This window comes from Oncorhynchus mykiss, chromosome 14 (assembly GCF_057628025.1).
Source record: "Oncorhynchus mykiss isolate SJ-2025 chromosome 14, ASM5762802v1, whole genome shotgun sequence".
NCBI classification, from domain to species: Eukaryota; Metazoa; Chordata; class Actinopteri; order Salmoniformes; family Salmonidae; genus Oncorhynchus; species Oncorhynchus mykiss.
Window position 1 is genome coordinate 3,754,322 of NC_143035.1, and position 21,602 is coordinate 3,775,923.

At 43.5% G+C, this 21,602-nt stretch overlaps 1 protein-coding gene and 1 long non-coding RNA gene across 4 annotated transcripts in view; both read left to right on the forward strand.

The window, feature by feature from the left end:
• LOC110488561 (fibroblast growth factor receptor-like 1) overlaps nucleotides 1–21,602 on the forward strand; it is a 59,522-nt gene that overhangs the window by 22,573 nt on the left and 15,347 nt on the right. For all 3 annotated transcript variants that reach the window (XM_021560807.3, XM_090198157.1, XM_021560809.3), the window contains one exon: nucleotides 10,247–10,519. In XM_021560807.3, the coding sequence (XP_021416482.1) occupies nucleotides 10,247–10,519 (273 nt within the window). The remainder of the gene's footprint in view (nucleotides 1–10,246; nucleotides 10,520–21,602) is intronic.
• LOC149978245 (uncharacterized) lies at nucleotides 19,118–19,468 on the forward strand. Its single transcript, XR_016486235.1, has 2 exons — nucleotides 19,118–19,231; nucleotides 19,338–19,468. It is a non-coding gene; the product is annotated as an uncharacterized LOC149978245 (long non-coding RNA).

Genomic DNA, 21,602 nt, shown 5'->3' on the forward strand with positions numbered 1-21,602 from the left:
ACAAAGGGAATACGTATGTAAGAATGCTGTTCATTGACAACAGCTCAGCATTCAACAACATTGTTCCCTCCAAGCTCATCACCAAGCTCAGGACCCTCGGACTGAACACCTCCCTCTGCAACTGGATCCTGGACTTCCTGATGGGCCGGCCCCAGGTGGTGAGGGTAGGCAACAACACATCCGCCACGCTGACTATCAACACTGGGGCCCCTCAGGGGTGTGTGCTTAGTCCCCTCCTCTACTCCCTGTTCACTGACGACCGCCTTGTTGTTTAGTGTGTTCCAATTTTCCCAGAAGTGACTTGATTCTATGGATTCTTCAATCACATTGAGCTGTTTTCTGACATGCTGTTCCTTCTTTTTTCTTAGTGTATTTCTGTTTTAGTGTTTCCTCTCTCTCTCCCCCCTCATCTCAAAGCTCTGCTACTTATTTTACCATAATAATTTATCTAGGCAGAGCGCTGTCGAGGTCTGTTTGAAGCTCTCCGTACAACACCAGCCCAGCACTGTTCCTCGTGACTCTGCCTCGGCTGCCTCGGCTTCAAAGCTCTTCTGGGGCTGCGGTTCTGGGGAGGCCTCCCTTCCCCATAAATCCTCCTTGAAATCAAAAACCTCTATCAAGATGTCTAAAACAGAGTGGGCCACGAGCGGACAAGCACAGTGACGCTTTACAGTGATCCCTGGTTATCCATAGGTTAGGGGTCCTCCCTCTGTCTTACACAGATTAAATGTCTTGGATGGTTCCAGCTGTTGTGATTAGATTCCCCTAAACTACACTACAAGACCATGGCGCTTACCTACGGAACAGCAAGAGGAACTTCCCATCCCTACCTTTAGTCTATGCTCAAACCCTACACCCCAACCAGAGCACTCCATTCTGCCACCTCAGGTCCCTTGGCCCTCCCACCCCTATGGGAGGGCAGCTACCGCTCACCCAGTCTAAGCTCTTCTCTGTCCTGGTACTCCAATGGTGGAACCAGCTTCCCCCAGAAGCTAGGAGGGCAGGGTCCCTGCCCATCTTCTGAAAACATCTAAAACCCTACCTCTCCAAAGAGTATTTTTAAATAATCCTCCTCACCTCGACTCCCCAATCCCCCCCAAAAATTGTGCTTGATCCCCCCCCTAGCTCTGACTCTACTGATAGCTACTTTCTAGAGGAAAAATGTACTTTCTATGCCTGTGATGTGGTTGTCCCACCTAGCTATTTTAAGATTAATGCACTGACTGCAAGTCGCTCTGGATAAGAGCGTATGCTAAATGACTAAAATGTAAATGTAAAATATAAATTTGAAATTGCCTTTGTTTCTATTGATGCCGTTACATGTCTGGATAATATGCTGTTGTATGCTGTAGGTCGTGGTACTGGGAGGTCTGCCTGTCAGGGTATTTGCCATTCAAAAGCCCATCTATGGTTGGAGTTAGGGTTCTCAGCTCGTCAGCTCAACCACCAACATGTACATGTCTGTCTCTGGATCCCTTAAACTTAGATTAAAGCAACCGGGGAAGACTTTGACATTTAACAAGACAAATGAGGAAAGAGAGAGGTCAAGCCTGACATTAATTTCAAATCAATGCCACTACACATGTGTGTGTTTGTGTGCGTCACTCCATGCTCCTTCCACGCTTATACCGCCCTGTCGCTATTGGACAGAGAACACCCTGCAGTGTGTTTAAGTTCAGAAAGCAAGCAGTGGACTTGGTGCGATGCAGCAGTCAGAGCCCCTGTTTTAGATTTCAATAAGGAGGGAGGCTGTTTATATCATTTCTAGAACAGGATAAGCAGGGGTCTAGGAACAGGGCTCTATGAGCAGGCGTCTAGGAGCAGGGCTCTATAGAAGGAAGGAGCTGCCTTTGTGGAGCCAGTGGTCAGTCAGGTCACTCGCTGAGTCCCAGTCCAGCTGGAGCTATAAAAGAACCTACAATTTTTTTTTTATACAGAAAGTTAGCAAAAATAGATAGAATCTTGCCACCATGGAAAGGTAAATACTATTTGTGGAAAAATCACCCTGATTAATTCTTTAGTCATATTCCAGTTTACCTATTTACTTATTGCCATGCAGAACTATTTGTATTTTAAATTATTTGTGCAAAAACAAATGTAACTTTATTTGGAATGGCAAGCCAGGAAAAATAAAATGTGCTTATTTATATAATGAATATGAGTTCGAGGGGCTAAAATGATTAAATCTCTCACTAAAAGCATCAGTCATACAAAAGGTATACTTAAACCCAAACTGGTTCTCCTGTAGGTTAATCAGAATTGCTCAACCCTTGTTCAAAAATGGCCTTTTTCCCCTTTATCCAGATTTCAACCTCTCACTTTCAGTTAATTGAAAACCTTTTCAAAATATCGCCCTTTTATGAAACAAGCCATACTGTCACGTTCGTCATAGAGGAGACCAAGGCGCAGGGTGATTAGAATACATTATTTTATTAACAAAGAACACTTAACAAACTAACCAAAAACAACAAAACGAACGTGAAGCTATAAACAACGAGTGCTGAAACAGGCAACTACACATAGACAATAACCCACAAACTGTCCAAGGAATATGGCTACCTAAATATGGTCCCCAATCAGAGACAATGATAAACAGCTGCCTATGATTGAGAACCAATCTAGGCAACCATAGACATAAACCCCTAGACTACAAAAAAACAAAACATAAACATACAAAAACCAATATACCAACCCTCGTCACACCCTGACCTGACCAAAATAATACAGAAAACATAGATAACTAAGGTCAGGGCGTGACTATACCCCCCCAAAGGTGCGGACTCCCGACCGCAAACCTGAACTTATAGGGGAAGGTCCGGGTGGGCATCTACCATCCGCTCTTGTAGCACTGACCCGTGGATCATCGCCGTAGGCCCCCGGCTGGGGACCCTCGCTGCGTGGACCGTCGCCGGAGGTTCCGGTCTGTGGACAGTCGCCGGAGGTTCCGGTCTGTGGACCGTCGCCTGACGCTCTGGACTGGGTACCGTCGCCAGACGCTCTGGACTGCCGAGGCGCACTGTAGGCCTGGTGCTGGTGTCGGCACTGGTGGTACCGGACTGGGGACACACACCTCAGGGCGAGTGCGGGGAGCAGGCACAGGACGTACTGGACTGTGAAGGCGCACTGGATGTCTGTAGTGTAGAGCTGACACAACCTGTCCCGGCTGGATGTTTATTCGCCCCAAATGCAGGGTACTGGCACAGGATGCACTGGGCTGTGCTGACTCACCGGAGACACAGCACGCAGAGCCGGCGCAGGCTATCCTGGTCCAGAGGTATGCTGGAGACCAGGATCGCTGAGCAGGCATCCTCCTTCCTGGCTGGATGCCCATTCTAGCCCGGCCAATGCGAGGAGCTGGAATAGAGCGCACCGGGCTAGAATAGCGCACTGGAGACACCGTGCGCATCTCTGCATAACACGGTGCCTGAACAGTTACACGCTCCCCACGGTAAGTACGAGGAGTGGCTCAGGTCTCCTACCTGACTCAGCCAATCTCCTTGGGTGTCCCCCCTGTAAAAATCTTTCATGCTAGCCGTGTACCCTCATATCGTCACCGTTCTTCCTGTGCTTTCTCCAGCTGCTTCCATGGCAGGGTCTTGTCCCTGCCATTACCTCCCGGGTCCAAGATGTCCACTCCTCTTTGGCACGCTGCTTGGTCCTTTTTTGGTGGGTTATTCTGTCACGTTCGTCGTAGAGAGGAGACCAAGGCGCAGCGTGATTAGAATACATTCTTCTTTTATTACCGAAGAACACTTAAACAAAAGAACAAAAACTAGCGTGACACTATACACAACGAGTGCTGAAACAGGCAACTACACATAGACAATAACCCACAAACTGTCCAAGGAATATGGCTACCTAAATATGGTCCCCAATCAGAGACAACAATAAACAGCTGCCTCCGATTTAGAACCAATCTAGGCAACCATAGACATATAAACCCCTAGACCAGGTAAAACCCATAAACATACAAAAACCCTAGACATGGAAAAAACACATACATGTATACCCACCCTCGTCACACCCTGACCGGACCAAAATAATACAGAAAACATAGATAACTAAGGTCAGGGCGTGACACATACAAAGCTGGTTGCAATTCCAGTTTCATCCTCCAGAAAAGACCGAACAAATAATATGGTTCAATTAAAATATACTAATTGATAAAAGTAAAAAAATCTTTATGGATTATTTTTCTTAAGGAATTATCTTTGTTAATGATATTATGAATAGAAAAGGTGGAGTTATGTCGCGTGCAGTTACCAAACATATAGTATATGGAAATGTTTGCTCTATCCAAAATTACAACCAACTGATTGCAGCTTTACTGCAAAAATGGAGGAGAAAAGTGGAAAGGGGAGAAGGGAGAAGGTAGGGAAATTGTTTGTTTGCCCTTTATTAAAGACCAAAATTGACAACAATATTATTTTCATAAATAAAAAAATCTATCAGTTTTACTTGAGAACCAAAATGTTGACCGTGGCACAATACAGGTTGCAAAACAGTTGGGACGAGATTTTCGACGTGCCGATTCCTTGGCACGTGGTTTATGAACTGATAAGCAAAACAACACTTGATTCAAAACTTAAGAGTTTTTCAATTTAAATTATTATGCAAAATTGGTGCCGCAAACAGAACATTATGTGGATGGGGCAAACAACCATGTCAGCTCTGCAGATTTTGCTATGAAGAGACAGAATCATTAGATCAATTATTTTGGTATTGCCTCTATGGAGCTTCTTCCTGGTCACAGGTTCAGGAATGGCTGAAAAATCACAACATTTATCAAAAAAAATTGCCATAAATATAGCACTGGAGATTTGGAAAACAATAGTCAATCAATCAACAATATAAAAATACTTTCAGTAAAAAAATATTTAACTTACAACTGTAGATACTATGCGATTAGACAGGTTCAGAATTTATGTGAAACATCTTTTTAAAAAGTATGGCAAATATGTACAGTGCCTTGCGAAAGTGGGCTGAATAATTTTGCACGCCCAATTTTTCAGTTTTTGATTTGTTAAAAAAGTTTGAAATATCCAATAAATGTCGTTCCACTTCATGATTGTGTCCCACTTGTTGTTGATTCTTCACAAATAAATACAGTTTTATATCTTTATGTTTGAAGCCTGAAATGTGGCAAAAGGTCGCAAAGTTCAAGGGGGCCGAATACTTTCGCAAGGCACTGTATATGTGTAAAAAAAGACAACATTCCCTCCTCTCACACACCACACTGCCCTTATTCCTTATCTCAGTAAATGGGTTGCACCCCCCTTCTCTAGCTCAATTCAATTCAAAATGCTTTATCCACAGGGGAAACAGGTTTACATTGCCAAAGCCAATGTTTTTTGGTTTGTTCTTTGAAATGTGTCGAGTTCTCTCATGATTTGTGTGGGTCTAATTGGGCTGCTTTTCCTGAGCTCTGTGGAATCTGTTTGTGTTTGTGAACAGAGCCCCAGGACCAGCTTGCTGATGGGACTCTTCTCTAAGATAATCAAATTGTATTTGTCACGTGCACTGAATAGAACAGGTGTGAAATGCTTACTATGACTTGGGTGACTGGAGTCTGACAATTTTTTGGGCCTTCCTCTGACACCGCCTAGTATATACAGTTGAAGTCGGAAGTTTACGTGCACCATAGCCAAATACATTTAAACTCGGGTTTTCACAATTCCTGACATTTAATCCTAGTAAAAAAATCCCTGTCTTAGGTCAGTTAGGATCACCACTTTATTTTAAGAATGTGAAATGTCAGAATAATAGTAGAGAGAATTATTTATTTCAGCTTTTATTTCTTTCATCACATTCCCAGTGGATCAGAAGTTTACATTCACTCAATTAGTATTTGGTAGCATTGCCTTTAAATTGTTTAACTTGGGTCAAACTATTCGGGTAGCCTTTCACAAGCTTCCCATAATTATTTGGGTGAATTTTGGCCCATTCCTCCTGACGGAGCTGGTGTAACTGAGTCAGGTTTGTAGGCCTCCTTGCTCACACACACTTTTTCAGTTCTGCCCACAAATTTTCTATAGGCTTGAGGTCAGGGCTTTGTTATGGACACTCCAATACCTTGACTTTTTTGTCCTTAAGCCATTTTTCCACAACTTTGGAAGTATGCTTGGGGTCATTGTCCATTTGGAAGACCCATTTGCGACCAAGCTTTAACTTCCTGACTGATGTCTTGAGATGTTGCTTCAATATATCCACAGAATTTTCCTCCCTCATTATGCCATCTATTTTGGGAAGTGCACCAGTCCCTCATGCAGCAAAGCACCCCCACAACATGATGCTGTTCTTCAGCTTGCAAGCCTCCCCCTCATTCCTCCAAACATGGCAATGGTCATTATGGCCAAACAGTTTTATTTTTGTTTCATCAGACCAGAGGACATTTCTCCAAAAAATACGAGCTTTGTCCCCATGTGCAGTTGCAAACCGTAGTTAGGCTTTTTTATGGCGGTTTTGGAGCAGTGTCTTCATCCTTGCTGAGCGGCCTTTCAGGTTATGTTGATAAAGGACCCATTTTACTGTGGATATAGATACTTTTGGACCTGTTTCCTCTAGCATCTTCACAAGGTCCTTTGATGTTGTTCTGGGATTGATTTGCACTTTTCGCACCAAAGTATGTTCATCTCTAGGAGACAGAACGCGTCTCTTTCCTGAGCGGTATTTATACTTGCGTACTATTATTTGTACAGATGAACATGGTACCTTCAGGCGTTTGGAAATTGCTCCCAAGGATGAACCTGACTTGTGGAGGTTTCTGAGGTCTTGGCTGATTTCTTTTGATTTTCCCATGATGTCAAACAGAGGCACTGAGTTTGAAGGTAGGCCTTGAAAAACATCCACAGGTACTCCTTCAATTGACTCAAATTATGTCAATTAGCCTATCAGAAGCTTCTAAAGCCATGACATAATTTTCTGGAATTTTCCAAGCTATTTAAAGGCACAGTCAACTTAGTGTATGTAAACTTCCGGAACAGCCGGTGCTCTGATACATGCTTCAGTGTTGCTTGCCTCGAAGTGAGCATAAAAGGCATTTAGCTCATCTGGTAGGCTCGCGTCACTGGGCAACTCGCAGCTGGGTTTCCCTTTGTAGTCCATAATAGTCCATAATAGTTTGCAAGCCCTACCCCATCCAACGAGAGTCAGAACCTATGTAGTACGATTCAATCTTAGTGTATTGACACTTTGCCTGTTTGATGGTTTGTCTGAGGGCATGACAGTGTCAGTTTCTTGTCCAGTTCTGGCATTTAGGTCGCCACAGACTAGTACATGTCCCTGGGCCTGGAAGTGGTTGATCTCCCCCTCTTGGATGGAGAAGCTGTCATCGTTAATGTATGGGGATTCTATTGGGGGGATGTAGGTAGCACACATGGCTACATTTTTTACAATTTCCTTATTTATTTCTAACCAGATGTAAAATGCTCCTCTTTTGATTAATTTAATAGAGTGGGTTAGGTCTGCTCTATACCAAATGAACAGTCTGAGTCTCTTCCCTGTTTCACACCTGGTAGTTTGGTGGATGGGACTACCTACTCCCTGTAACCTAGAGGGCAACCTCTATACCATACAGACATTGTCATTCTTGTAGGATGACAATGTCTGTATTTTGGTGATCTGGGTTTCTGCTCTTCAGGCCAAAGACAAATGACCTCAGACCTTGTATATTCCAGCATGAGATAGTCAAAGCTTTGTGTTCCATAGTGTTCACTGTTGTTATCCGTGTGGTTTAGGCTCAGACCATTAGGTTTCAGCAGAGCATGCGGAGCATCTGGTGAATGCCTCTTAGGTTGCAGGATGGGGCTTGGGTGGGTGTATTAGTGGAGGTTCTCTCTTTCTCTCTCTCTCTCTCTCACACACACACACACACACACACACACACACACACACACACACACTCTATACATTAGGCAGGCCATGACCAAGTCTCAGACAGTCATATCACTCCCACCCTGCCCTACGATCCCCCCAGGCCTGTTACATTAGAGCACTTGTCTCTGATCTCTCTCAGCACCCAGCTGTGTGTGTGTGTGTGTGTGTGTGTGTGTGTGTCAGGCTCACAGAGTGGTAGTAGGAGTCTCTGTCTGTCCACCCCTCCATCCCCCATCCATTCCCCAGCCTCGGTGTGTCTACAGTGGGGTGTAGTGTCTGTTAGCACCCAAGAGCGGCCCAACGCCCCACTCCACCGTTCTCTCAGCTCCCCAGGCCACTTCAACTCCGATCCGCCAGTCTCTGAGCCAACTTGTGTGACAACCAGACACCAACCAACCAGCAAATACTAAGCCAAATCTTACATACAGTCTGAATGTCTTCAAGCCAACCTTTTTCCCAGTGAGGTGAATTAGCGAAGGTCAATGTAAGGATCAGTTTACGAGAGAATGCTGTGTTAACATTCAAACCTGCTGGAATAGGTCTTTAATGTCTACCTTTATGTTCTATTCATGGAGACGGAGGAATTGTATTCTATACTTGGTGCAGTCAGTGAAACCCTCTCGGCCTAACGTTATGGAATGTGCTGTAATTTAACTCCAGCACCAAAACAATCTTTACTTTTTCTGCCACTTTCCTGGATGGCAACCAGTAGACACCAGGTGAAAACACTTCACTCCTCCACAGAGATGTGTAGCGCAGAGAGAGAGAAAGAGAGAGAAAAGAGAGAGAAAGAGAGAGATACTTTTTTTAGAGGAGGGAGTTTTGTTTTTAGATTCCTATAATCTTGGCAGTTCTCACAGCAGCTGCTGGTACTGCTACAGGATGTGAAAGTACCAGGCATGAATGAGCAGTGCCGTCCAACGCACACACACACACACACACTTACATACACACAAACACGCACACACACCACCTAACTGCCGTCCAACACACACACACACACACACACCCCGGCCCACTGCCGTCCAACACACACACACCCGGGCCCCAGTGCTGAGGCAGCTCAGGAGGGCCAGAGGAAATGGAAAGGGAGCTCTCATGGGAGTCTCAGAGTTCTGAATGAACAGGATGAAAAGAACCTTGTGCACGCAAGGACCGGATAAAAAAAAAAGAGATTCCCCCTCAAATAGTTGAGAAAAAGACCCCAAAGTTGCCCCTCGCTCTTCTTGAGAAGGTTTATGTTTTTGAGTGGACTTTAGGCGTACCCAAGTTGGTTTGTTTTGCTGATAGGAAAGATCCCTTGAGGTAGCCTAACCCGGTTCTATACACACCTTCTTACACATCTGTGTCTGGGGGCCTGGGCACATACAGTGTGCGTGTGGGTGCGTGCATGCATGTGTGTGAAGTGAAGTTGACACAGGGCCCCCCTCACCGAGTCAGACAGCAGTTGACTCAGAGACAGGCTTAGTGTTAGTTAGGGGGAAGCAGGTCTCTGGTCTGCCTCTCTAATTCCATTATATTTTCCATGGTTCATCTGGCACACCTGCCCAAAGTCATTAGACCCTGTGTCGCCAGCAGCAACAGAATGAATAGAATGTTTCATATGATTAACGAAGGTGTTTTATTTACAAGGTGCAGCAAAACATCAACGTGTGTTTGAATTAAACTGCAAATGAAACATGCAGTACTGAATATTCTTGAATGGTGGAATTATAGTCAGTTAATTTAAATGATTTAACCAGCAAATAGGCTATGCAAGGCCCATTGATAGAATAACATGGAAATGTCATGAAAACCGAGGGAATTATGAAAGGAAACTATGCTATGATTCCAATGACAATCTTTGCTGTATGAATTGAACTGCTTGTCCAGCAAGGCCATTGGAGCATGATTCAAACATGGACCCTCGTCCACTGCAGGCTATTTTCATTAGCAGAACGTTAGTATGTCTTACCAGATGCCCAGGTCTGGCGATTAACTCCTCTGAATAAGTAATCCACAAAACAATGTACCTGTAGGAGAAACTATCATTTGTGTCTGTGATTATACACCATGACATCATGATCCAATGTGACAAAGGGTGTACTGCACACAAAATAACTGCACTATGCTCCATTTGCACTCTGTTCCCCTCTCTGCATTTAGATAGACGTATATATTGCTACTGTAGCTAAAACTGTATATTTGTTTATCCACTGCTCATTCTCTTACAACTCTATGTTCACCGTACCCCGCCTGTCACTAGCAGCACCGTATCACCGAGTATGTGTAAATGAACTTGGCGAATAAAGATTATTCTGATTCGGATATTTTTTTTATAAAAAAGCTGTAGAGAAAAAAATGATGTGATCATTGTCTGCCTCTCTCTCAGGTCCCCCGTGGGTGAGTCGTCAGGTGGAGGAGCGCCAGACAGCGAGGTTGGGGCAGACAGTGCGGCTGGCGTGCCCCGTAGAGGGTGACCCTCCTCCCCTGATTCTGTGGGTGAAGGACGGGCGTAACGTCCACCCGGGCTGGAGCCGCTACCGGGTGCTGAAACAGAGCCTGAAGATCAAAGAGGTGGAGCTGGGGGATGCGGGGGTGTACATGTGCCGTGTCACCAACGGCTTCGGAAGCATCGCCCTCAACTACACCCTCATCGTCATCGGTAGGGCCAAGGAGCGTCTGATCTCATCCCTAGTCAATGTCCACACACTTACATTTCATACACATCATGTAAACACACATTACATACACACATGCCTTATGCTCCAATTCTCTGTGACTCCTTTAATGAATACGTAGCTCTCTATATTCTTTCATACCTTAGCCAGTTAACTGAATAACTCCAAACCTGTCCCATATCAGACATACTCCCTGAAATGTTACTAAGACATGTCCATATAAAATGACGACAACATTTCCCCGGTACCTTGGTCTAGTAGTGTGACCTAGCCTTGATTCTACACTCACAGTGCACATTAAGAGGGATTGTAATGCAGGAGGCCTACTGGCCCCACGTTAGCCCCTAGATGTGATTATATTTGACAGAACCGACATGACTGGCAGCCCTGGCGTTATTAAAAGAATATGGTTTCATTTACGTAACCGATGCAAAATGAAAATGTACAAGTGAGCATTGTAACAATGCCAATTTATGACTTGTTAGCATTACAGAACCCCAGCAGCTCTTCTGTCAGGTTTCATATCAAACCTCAGGAGAACAAAGGGAGGATTCTTTACTGGCTGCGCCTGTCACACTACACCCTGGTGCTTGTTTATAGTGCCGGTAATTTAATCCAGTGTTCAATTATTTTACACACACTGTCGGGGGTTTCACCCCCCTCTGACACAATGAGAAATTAATGTTGCGTGTGTGTGTCAGTGTGTGAGGTTGTGTGGTAAAAGAATGAACTCTGTCTGGAAGGTGGTTGGAGAGGGGGGTAGAGGGTTTTGGCAGTGTAGCTTTTGCTAAATACTTCTGGTTGAGATTGAGGAGGGATGGCTGCTGGGGGACTGTAGACCGGGCATTCTCTGCCAAAGCACTCGTCAAGGAGGCCGCTGAAATAGACGTCCTGCCGCCTGCACCACTATAAATCTGCTCCGGTCCAGTGATGCTGAAAGACTGAGAAGTTGTGAGGAGCGCTGAGCGGGACGGAGCCCCCAGCCCTTCCTGTGCTGGCCTTGGTCGGCCTGATCCATGGGGCGGGTGAGGAGAGCAGCTGCACTGTGTGTGTGTGTGTGTGTGTGTGTGTGTGTGTGTGTGTGTGTGTGTGGAGGATATAGAGGAGGAGGGAGGGTAATTACTCGGTTGATGACTGAGGTGGCTGAACTGGCCCTGATCGACCTCCACGGACCTCGTCCTCTGTGTCCTCCTCGTCTTGTTCGAACTCTGAACAGGGCCTCCCCTCCCTCCAGCCTCCCTGCGTGGGGAGTGAAGGTAGCCTGCTGCTTTCCTGTTTGGTCCCCTGGAGTAATGTGGAACTGTGAGTTATAGTGGCCTTGCTCTCTCTGGGACTCACTGTGCTGAAGTCTTACTGAAGTCATTAACTAACAATAGCCCTAGAACAGCCCTGGAACAAAACGGGCTAAAATGTGTAGTTTCAGTATGTGTTTAGCACAGAGGCTCAGGGCAATTTGTGAAGGATATGGGCTGATGGTTTATGATTGTTGTAAGTTTGTGACACAAAGCAAGGGATGTGACTTTGCCAAATTCGATCTGTTGAATTAAGTTTAAACGGAGTATGAAAAAACTCGAGTGACCCCTCCTAGGCCCCTGACTGGTTCCACTCAGGGCCTCCCCTGCAACAAAAAACACTGATCAGATCAGTGGCGTTCGCTGCCGTTTAAGATGAGGGAGAACCCACATCATTTTTTCATGAGCATGGCTTTATTTCTATTACATCATATTGAATGACTGTCATTCATATTCCATTCACCCAGTTCAATGTATCATCGATAGGTTTAGGCTATACCCATCATGAGGTTACTACAACTAGCCTACGAATCAAAGTTTACAACGTAGGTGCACATAGGTTGAGAGAAAAATATGAGGAATCAGACAGTGACACATTCAGCACTGCCTTGCACACTCTTGCCTGCATCTAGCTGATGCAGGCAAGTGTCTATTGTCTATTGGACAAATTCAGGTATGTTTATTCCCGTTTCGTTTGCTTCCGTTTAAGAAAGATTTTTCAACAGAATCGACGGATTGATTACACCCCTGATCACATGTAAACACAGTTCACTTTCATAACAGCCACATTGCATTCCTTCTCGCATCTATGCACCCTCCTCCTCTCACCTTTTCCCTCCACTTTTGGACTTCAATGAATAACAAATCAGCTGTGTAAGCAGGCGAAGAAAAAAAAATTCCATGCCAAATCATATGATAACCACTACACACAGCCTACATCGTTGTCACCATATTAGCTAAAGTAATGTCATAGCCAACAGAAAGAAAGAAAGAAAGAAAGAAAGAAAGAAAGAAAGAAAGAAAGAAAGAAAGAAAGAAAGAAAGAAAGAAAGAAAGAAAGAAAGAAAGAAAGAAAGAAAGAAAGAAAGAAAGAAAGAAAGAAAGAAAGAAAGAAAGAAAGAAAGAAAGAAAGAAAGAAAGGGCTACCTAGTCAATTGTACAACTGCATTCAACTGAAATGTGTCTTCTGCATTTAACCCAACCCCTCTGAATCAGAAAGGTGCGCAGGGCTGCCTTATGCCTTAAGTGACATCCACATCTTCATAGCTAATATAAACCCGCTACAATTATGGAGTAACGTTACAGTGTACAATCAGTAAGCAGTTCAGTAAGCACTTTAGCAGTTACACTGGCAGGCTCCGGGGGCAATAAAATTAGTAAAACAAAAGCTTACCTTGACTTGGAAGAGTTCCAGTGTTGTGTTGGATAGTCATAGCCAGCTAGCTAACATAGCTTCCCTCTGTTTGAGCCGGGTGTTTGAGTAGGCTAAACTAGCTAGTTGCATTTGGTAGCAAAGAAAAAAAGTATGAAATATAGCTATCTCTCTCTTGCTTTTCCTTCATTTTTGAAGAAGTTAATTTGTTCAAAACTGTTAAACTACTGTCTTTCTCTCTCTTTGAGTCAACTACTCACCGCATTGTATGCACGGCAGTGCTATATAGCTGTAGCTTGTGCTTTCAGTACTAGATTAATTCTCTGATCCTTTGATTGGGTGGATAACATGTCAGTTAATGCTGCAAGATCTCTGATAGGTTGGAGGACATCCTCTGGAAGTTGTCGTAATTACTGTGTAAGTCATTGGAAGGGGAGTGAGAACCATGAGCCTCCAAGGTTTTGTATTGAAGTCAATATTCCCAGAGGGGGACGGAAGCTAGCTGTTCTCCGGCTACACCATGGTGCTATTCTACAGAGTGCTGTTGAGACTACTCTAGACCTTCATTGTAAAACAGTGTGTTTAAATAAATTATTTGGTCACGTGAATATGTTTAGTATAGCTTTATCTAACAATGACAACTTTTTAAATGTTTTACTATTTGTATTTTTATGAAATTCACTGAGGAGAATGGTCCTCCCTTTCCTCCTCTGAGAAGACTCCACTGATGCAGATATACAGTATCAGTCAAAAGTTTGGACACCTACTCATTCATCAAGGGTTTTTCTTTATTTTTACTATTTCCTACATTGTAGAATAATAGTGAAGACATCAAAACTACAAAATAACATATCTGGAATCGTGTAGTAACCAAAAACGTGTTAAACAAATCAAAAAATATTTTAGATTCTTAAAAGTAGCCGCCCTTTGCCTTGATGACAACTTTGCACACTCTTGGCATTCTCTCAACCAGCTTCATCTGGAATGCTTTTCCAACAATCTTAAAGGAGTTCCCACATATGCTGAGCACTTGATGGCTGCTTTTGCTTCACTCTGCAGTCCAACTCATCCCAAACCATTTCAAGGTCGGTTGAGGTCGGTTGATTATGGAGGCCAGGTCATCTGATGCAGCACTCCTTCACTCTTCTTCTTGGTCAAATAGCCCTTACACAGCCTGGAGGTGTGTTGTGTCATTGTCCTGTTGAAAAACAAATGATAGTCCCACTAAGCCCAAATCAGTCGGGATGGCGTATCGCTGCAGAATGCAGTGGAAGCCATGCTGGTTAAGTGTGCCTTGAATTCTAAATAAATCACTGACAGTGTCACCAGCAAAGCACCCCCACACCATCACACCTCCTCCTCCATGCTTCACGGTGGGAACCACACATGCAAAGATCATCCGTTCACCTACTCTGCGTCTCAGAGTGGCAATTGCAACCAAAAATCTCAAATTTGGACTCCACCGGTCTAATGTCCATTCCTCATGTTTCTTGGCCCAAGCAAGTCTCTTCTTATTATTGGTGTCCTTTAGTAGTGGGTTCTTTGTAGTAATTCGACCATGAAGGCCTGATTCACGCAGTCTCCTCTGAACAGTTGATGTGGAGATGTGTCTGTTACTTGAGCTGTTCTTGCCATGATATGGACTTGGTCTTTTACCAAATAGGGCTATATTCTGTATATCACACCTACCTTGTCACAACACAACTGATTGGCTCAAATGTATATAAAAAAGTATGTAGACAATTAACTTGCAAATCCGACTTGTAGGATAACGTTAGCCATCATTATCAAATTTTAACGTCACATAACCAGCAGTGTATAATCAGAACAATTTTCGCTGTGCTAACATAATTGCAAACGGGTTTTCTAATGATCAATTAGCCTTTTTAAAATGATACACTTGGATTAGCTAACACAACGTGCCATTGGAACACAGGAGTGATGGTTGCTGATAATAGGCCTCTGTACACCTATGTAGATAGTCCATTAAAAGAAATCAGCCGTTTCATTTACAACATTAACAATGTCTACACTGTATTTCCGATCAATTCAATTTAATGGACACATTTTTTAAATTTTCTTTCAAAAACAAGGATATTTCTAAGTGACTCCAATCTTTTGAACGGTAATGTATATAAAAAGTATGTAGACAATTAACTTGCAAATCCGACTTGTAGGATAACGTTAGCCATCATTACCAAATTTTAACGTCACATAACCAGCAGTATCTACACAAACTTATGAGCTACGACCTAATTAAGTTGTAATGAGTACGCTAACGTTAGCTACTCATTCTCGCTTTATTAAAAGATAGCTACTTACATAAATCAGCAATAATGTTAGCAAAGTTATACCAGAGAGGTCATTATATTCCAGTATCTCTGGCTATACTCACTACCACTGGTCTTTGCACACCAAACTAGCGTTACTGGTGCAGACTTGGGGACCGACGAACTCCAAACACCTATTCCACATACTAGGGTTCTTCGGCAGAGCATGCATACCATAAAACTTTGGCTGTGGAGGCATGTTCAATCCGTATAGGTTCCGTAATCATTTGAAAACGTTGGGGGTGATGAATCAATTATGCCCCATTCTGATTAAAGAAGCAATAAAACTGGCCTTCTTTAGACTAGTTAAATATCTGGAGCATCAGCATTTGTAGGTTCGATTACAGGCTAAAAATGGCCAGAAACAAAGACCTTTCTTCTGAAACTCGTCAGTCTATTCTTGTTCTGAGTAATGAAGGCTATTCCATGTGAGAAATTGCCAAGAAACTGAAGATACTCCCTTCACAGTACTTGTACTCAGTACTTGTACTCCCTTCACAGAACAGCGGAAACGGGCTCTAACCAGAATAGAAAGAGGAGTGGGAGGCCCCGGTGCACAACTGAGCAAGAGGAGAAGTACATTAGTGTCTAGTTTGAGAAACAGATGCCTCACAAGTCCTTAACTGGCAGATTCATTAAATAGTACCCGCAAAACACCAGTCTCAATGTCAACAGTGAAGAGGCAACTCCGGGATGCTGGCCTTCTAGGCAGAGTTGCAAAGAAAAAGCCATATCTCAGAATGGCCAATAAAAAGAAAACATTAAGATGGGCGAAAGAACACAGACACTGGACAGAGGAACCCGGAGTCGCCTCTTCTTCTGGTGTTTTGCGGGTACTATTAGCCTTTTAAACTGATAAACTTGGATTAGCTAACACAGCGTGCCATTGGAACACAGGAGTGATGGTTGCTGATAATGGGCCTCTTTACGCCTATGTAGATATTCCATAAAAAAATCAGTTGTTTCCAGTTACAATAGTCATGTACAATATAACAATGTCTACACTGTAAATCTGATCAATTTGATGTTATTTGAATGGATAAAAAATTTGCTTTTCTTTCAAAAACAAGGACATTTCTGAGTGACCCCAAACTTTTGAACGGTAGTGTATAAAAAAATAAAATATAATTACTCAAACCACCCGCAGGCCGGATTGGATCCCGTCGCTGGGGAAAACAAACTCAATATACTTGAAAATTACTCAAACCAAATCGAAACTGTGTAGAAATGATAATGGGCCTACATTCAAACAGTTTCTTGACTGTGTCCAGCTCACTAAAACAACCAGAATGAAAGCTAGGACAGTCAGGAAGCATCGAAAACCCCCAAAACAATGGATTCTATTTTCATAAAATGTTGATGGCAAGGAAATATAACACGTTTTCAGTGTGGCCCTCCGGACCTCGCTGAAGACAAAATAAGTTTTAACAACCTATGAAATAACACAATGGAGTCATGTAGTAACTAGGGATGCACTGATGAGACATTTTTGGCCGACACCGATATCCAATATTTTCCTTGCCAAATTTTTTTTATACCAATAACCGATATTTTACATTTTAGCGGCCTTTTAAGCATTCTAGTACAGTTAAATAGTTAACACACACATTGACGCAGGGGTCTAAGGGTCTAAGGCACTGCATCTCAGTGCAAGAGGCGTCACTACAGTCCCTGGTTCGAATCCAGGCTGTATCACATCTGGTCGTGATTGGGAGTCCCATAGGGCGGTGCACAATTGGCCCTTCATCGTCTGGGTTTGGCCGGGGTTGGCCGTCATTGTAAATAAGAATTTGTTAAATAAAGGTTACACACACACCACACCACACTGACCAAAAAGTTGTTTTGTTGGAATTTACAAATGTCCCCATTACCAGTAAAACTAAATCAAAACCTATTTCTTTCACTTACTTGCTGTGCTTTTTCGTTGTTCAGTCGTTTCATTCTCAACCAGGATTTAATCATGTCAAGCAGTGAAGTTTCAGCTCTGTCTGTCCGTGGCCTCTCTTCCTCTGTGCGCATTGTCACTGTGTCCATTTCCTTCTTGTCCAGCTGTGTATGTAACATTTCACGTAAACCATGTTTCTTGTCTGCATCGAAGTAGCGGCCTTGTACTTAGCATCGAGCATGGTGGCAACACCGCAAAGAGGCTCAGAGAGAATACCACCGAATCGCTTGTTCACAGCCTCGAGTACTTTTGTAAGTTAACCCCACGGTCTGTGTCGGCAGTTTTGTTGAGCAGGCGTTTCAATGCCATGACAGATGGTATCACGTCTGCTGCAGACACAGTTGATTAGCTTATTTCTCGAGTCAGTTGTTCGAATGGCGCTAGGAGTGTGTTCATGTTCTCAAATGGCAGCATTGGTATGAAAACCAGCACATTCTTGAGCATGCAATACGGCTTTCCTCAGTACGAAATCCTCGTCGAACCCACTGTGCTGTCTGACTCGGCATGCTCTCGGGGCTGACATTGCTGGTCCAAATGTCAGGCGTGACGCCCATAGCAAGTAGGACAATAAATTCCACTATCTTACCGTTATTGGATTTTGTCTCGCTGAAATGCTCTTACTCTTTCAAATCACTCCTCAACTTGAACTTCAAATCACATTTTATTGGTCACGTACACGTGTTTAGCAGATGTTATTGCGGGTGTAGCGAAATGCTTGTGTTTCTAGCACCGACAGTGCAGCAATATCTAACGGTTTCACAACATATACCCCAAATACACGTACATCTAAGTAAGGAATGGATTAAGAATATAAATACATGTATGTCAGAGCGGCATTGCACTGAGATACAGTGGCATAGTATAGAGTACAGTATATACATATGAGCTGGGTGTATTATTTCATAGTTTTTTTATCTCCACTATTATTCTACATTGTCATTTTTTATAATATTTTATATTCAAACCACCCGCAGGCTGGATTGGACCCCCTCGTATGTTTGACACCCCTAATTTAAGGTTACGGACGACCTAGAATAAGCTTGACCCGAGAAACTGCCTGATGACACAGACGTCTTCATCAACAATGTTAATGTGTGTTGTGTGAAAAAAATACCCGGTTTGATGAACTAGTAGGTTAATTGCCCAGCCAAGCAGATACAGGTAGTAGAGTCATTTTGGTTGTGAAGTACATTATCGAAAACCTTTGTACTTGGCTGTCCCCATGTCACAGGCCCTCCCAGTCAACACCACCTCATAAGATGAGGTGGTGTTTATAAGGATTGCCTGCTGCAGTTGTTCGAGAGATGTCCAGTTTGCAGCCGAACATGCAACATAGAAAAGACCAGCAAAGGAACTCTCAGCATCATGTAGATATGCCCCCGCTGTGAGCTTTCCTATAAATGGAAACAGGTTGGTGAAATTTGACCTGGTCGAAGGTCAAAACAGTTTCGAGTTTTGTCCCACTTCACCTTCATAATCTAGCCTGTTGGAACCAACCTGATCACTGCGTTTACCATTCTATTTCACTTCCGATATCATAATATGAAATAGAAAGGTGAATGCAGTGATCAGGTTGGTTCCAACAGGCTAACCATAACAACCATTAATAACGTAATCAGTGCTCTGTGTGTGTGACCGACCAGTATCTTTGAGGGGCCAGGAGCTGATCTGCACTGCCATGCCCATCAATGGGGCACTGGCAAAGGCCTCACCTCTTGCCTGCTCACCAACCATCGTGATGGGGAGACCATAATTAGGTAGGTTTAGTCTGACCTGTTCAAACTTCAACGCAGTACCTGTTTGTGTGTCAGATATGACCTATCCTAACTACCACTGTTAATAGAACAGTGACTGTGTTCACAGAAACATGTATGGAGCCAACACATGGAGGCTTGCAAGATGATGTGATGTCCAGACTGACAGACGGGCTTGAAACTGATGTCTGTAAATGTAGAGAAACCTGGCACTTGGCATAAAATTTTTACTAGACACAACTTTGACTTGCATTGTCTTTTGTATTATTGAATTGAATGGTATCCGTCAATATGGGGAGGGAGAGGTACAGTATCTGCATCAGCTGGGAATGACAATGAAAGGTACACATTGTTATATTAGCTGAACACTGCTACTATTGTATTATGTAAAGGGTTGTTTATTCAGCAATTGCATTCTCATATTACTCTGTGGGCTACTGTGGGCTACCTATTCAAAGCTTCCTCTGACATCTCATCATACATCTATCTGCCTTTAGTTATTGAACTCAATGTGCAGGAGGTTTGTTTGTTTTGGTTGAGTGGGGGAAAACAGCTGAAATGGTGTCCCTTGAGAGTGCAAAAATGAAATATATGTTAGGAGAAGTTCAATATTATCATAAGGAGACATATATAGGCAGAGGAAGTCGAAGAGAGGGAGGAAGAGGGTGAGCTTGAGTCGGGTAAAAATTTGGGGAAAAAGGAAGATGGCTTGTCGAAGAAGAATGGTAGAAAGTGTAAGCAGAATGAGTCGAATTCCGGATCGAGGTCTGGAGGAGGAATGGAATTGAGGGCGAATTATCGGAGGTAGCAGGTGTGGTGAAATCCTCAGAGGATAAAGGTGAGTGTGACATTTTTGTAGAAGGTGGACGCCTGCCTTTTGTGATTTCAGGGTGGGTGAAAACAATTGGGTGCTATGGAATCAGTGAAGGTAAACTGAAGTGGTTTTGTGTTAATTGGGACAAGAGATGTGACTTGTTTTGCTCTTGAGCAAATTGAAAAGAGTGATCACTGTGGTAGCGGTGAAAGTGGACCAACTGAAGGGGAAGATTCCCTGTGTTTGTGATGCTTGTAATTTGGTGTGACACAGAAAGGGTGGCGTGAGTGGTGAAACAGAAGAGTCATTGTCTGTTCTTTTGAGTTTTGATGTTGAGTCCCTGCCCGACAAATTCATGTTAGGATATTTCAGTTATCCCGTACGAGCTTATGTGCCAAATACATTACGTTGTTACAGGTGTCAAGCTTATGGGAATGTGGCAGCAGTGTGCAGGAGGGAGGTTCCAAGGTGTGAGAAGTGTGCAGAAGGGAGACAAACGAATGTGTAGCATTGGGGAAAGAAGCGGTATGTGTTAATTGTAGGGGTGCGTGCCCGTAGGGTTGGGAATCTGAACTGTCCGCTGCGAGAGAGGCAGGTTGAGGTTACCAGATCTGTATCAGTACAGATGGAAAGGCCAAAGAGTGATATGCGATTGGCTATTTAGCATTCATAGCAATGGTTATCAACTGTATTGCAGGGATGAAACTTAAGTTGCAGAAAATAGAGGTAGTGGTGGCAACTGCAGAGAAATATTTGGGTGTACAAGATTTGACATCAGAAGACTTACAGGGTGTGTTGAGTGGTGGTGCCCCGTCCTTTCAGACTGTTGGCCTGAGGTAGGACTAGATAGGTTTAAATAGTGGAGTAGGGTGGTGGGTTTTTAATGAGTGTAGGGTTAGATGGTAGGGTATTTGTTGATTAACTTTTTCAAGCAAGGCATAAGGGAGTTCTATTTCAGTATAGTTGGTGGCAGCAATGCAACATTTATTGGATGCCAACCGCTGTTAAACCTCATCGAAGAAGGGGAAATGGCTGTAGGCAAGGTTCTGACAGATAGGTGTGTCTTGGTGGTGACAAGGGCACACCCAAGAAACAACCACATCAAGACACACCTCTAAGCCAACTCATGTTTGACTTGACCAAAAGTAAAAAATCATGGGCAATTATATGGAGTTGGTTCCCCCTTTGCTGCTTTAACAGCCTCCACTCTTCTAGGAAGGCTTTCCACTAGATGTTGCTGTGGGGACTTGCTTCCATTTAGCCACGAGCATTACTGAGGTCGGGCACTGATGTTGGGCGATTAGGCCTGGCTCACTGTCGGCGTTCCAATTCATCCCAAAGGTGTTTGATGGGGTTCAAATCAAAGTTTGTCACGTGCCCCAAATACAACAAGTGTAGGTAGACCTTACAGTGAAATGCTTACTTACAAACACTAACCAACATTGCAATTGTTAAGTAAAAAGTAGGCGTTAGGTAAACAATAGATAAGTAAAGAAATACATGTGAAATGACAGTGAAAATAACAGTAGCGAGGCTATATACAGGTGGTACAGAGTCAAT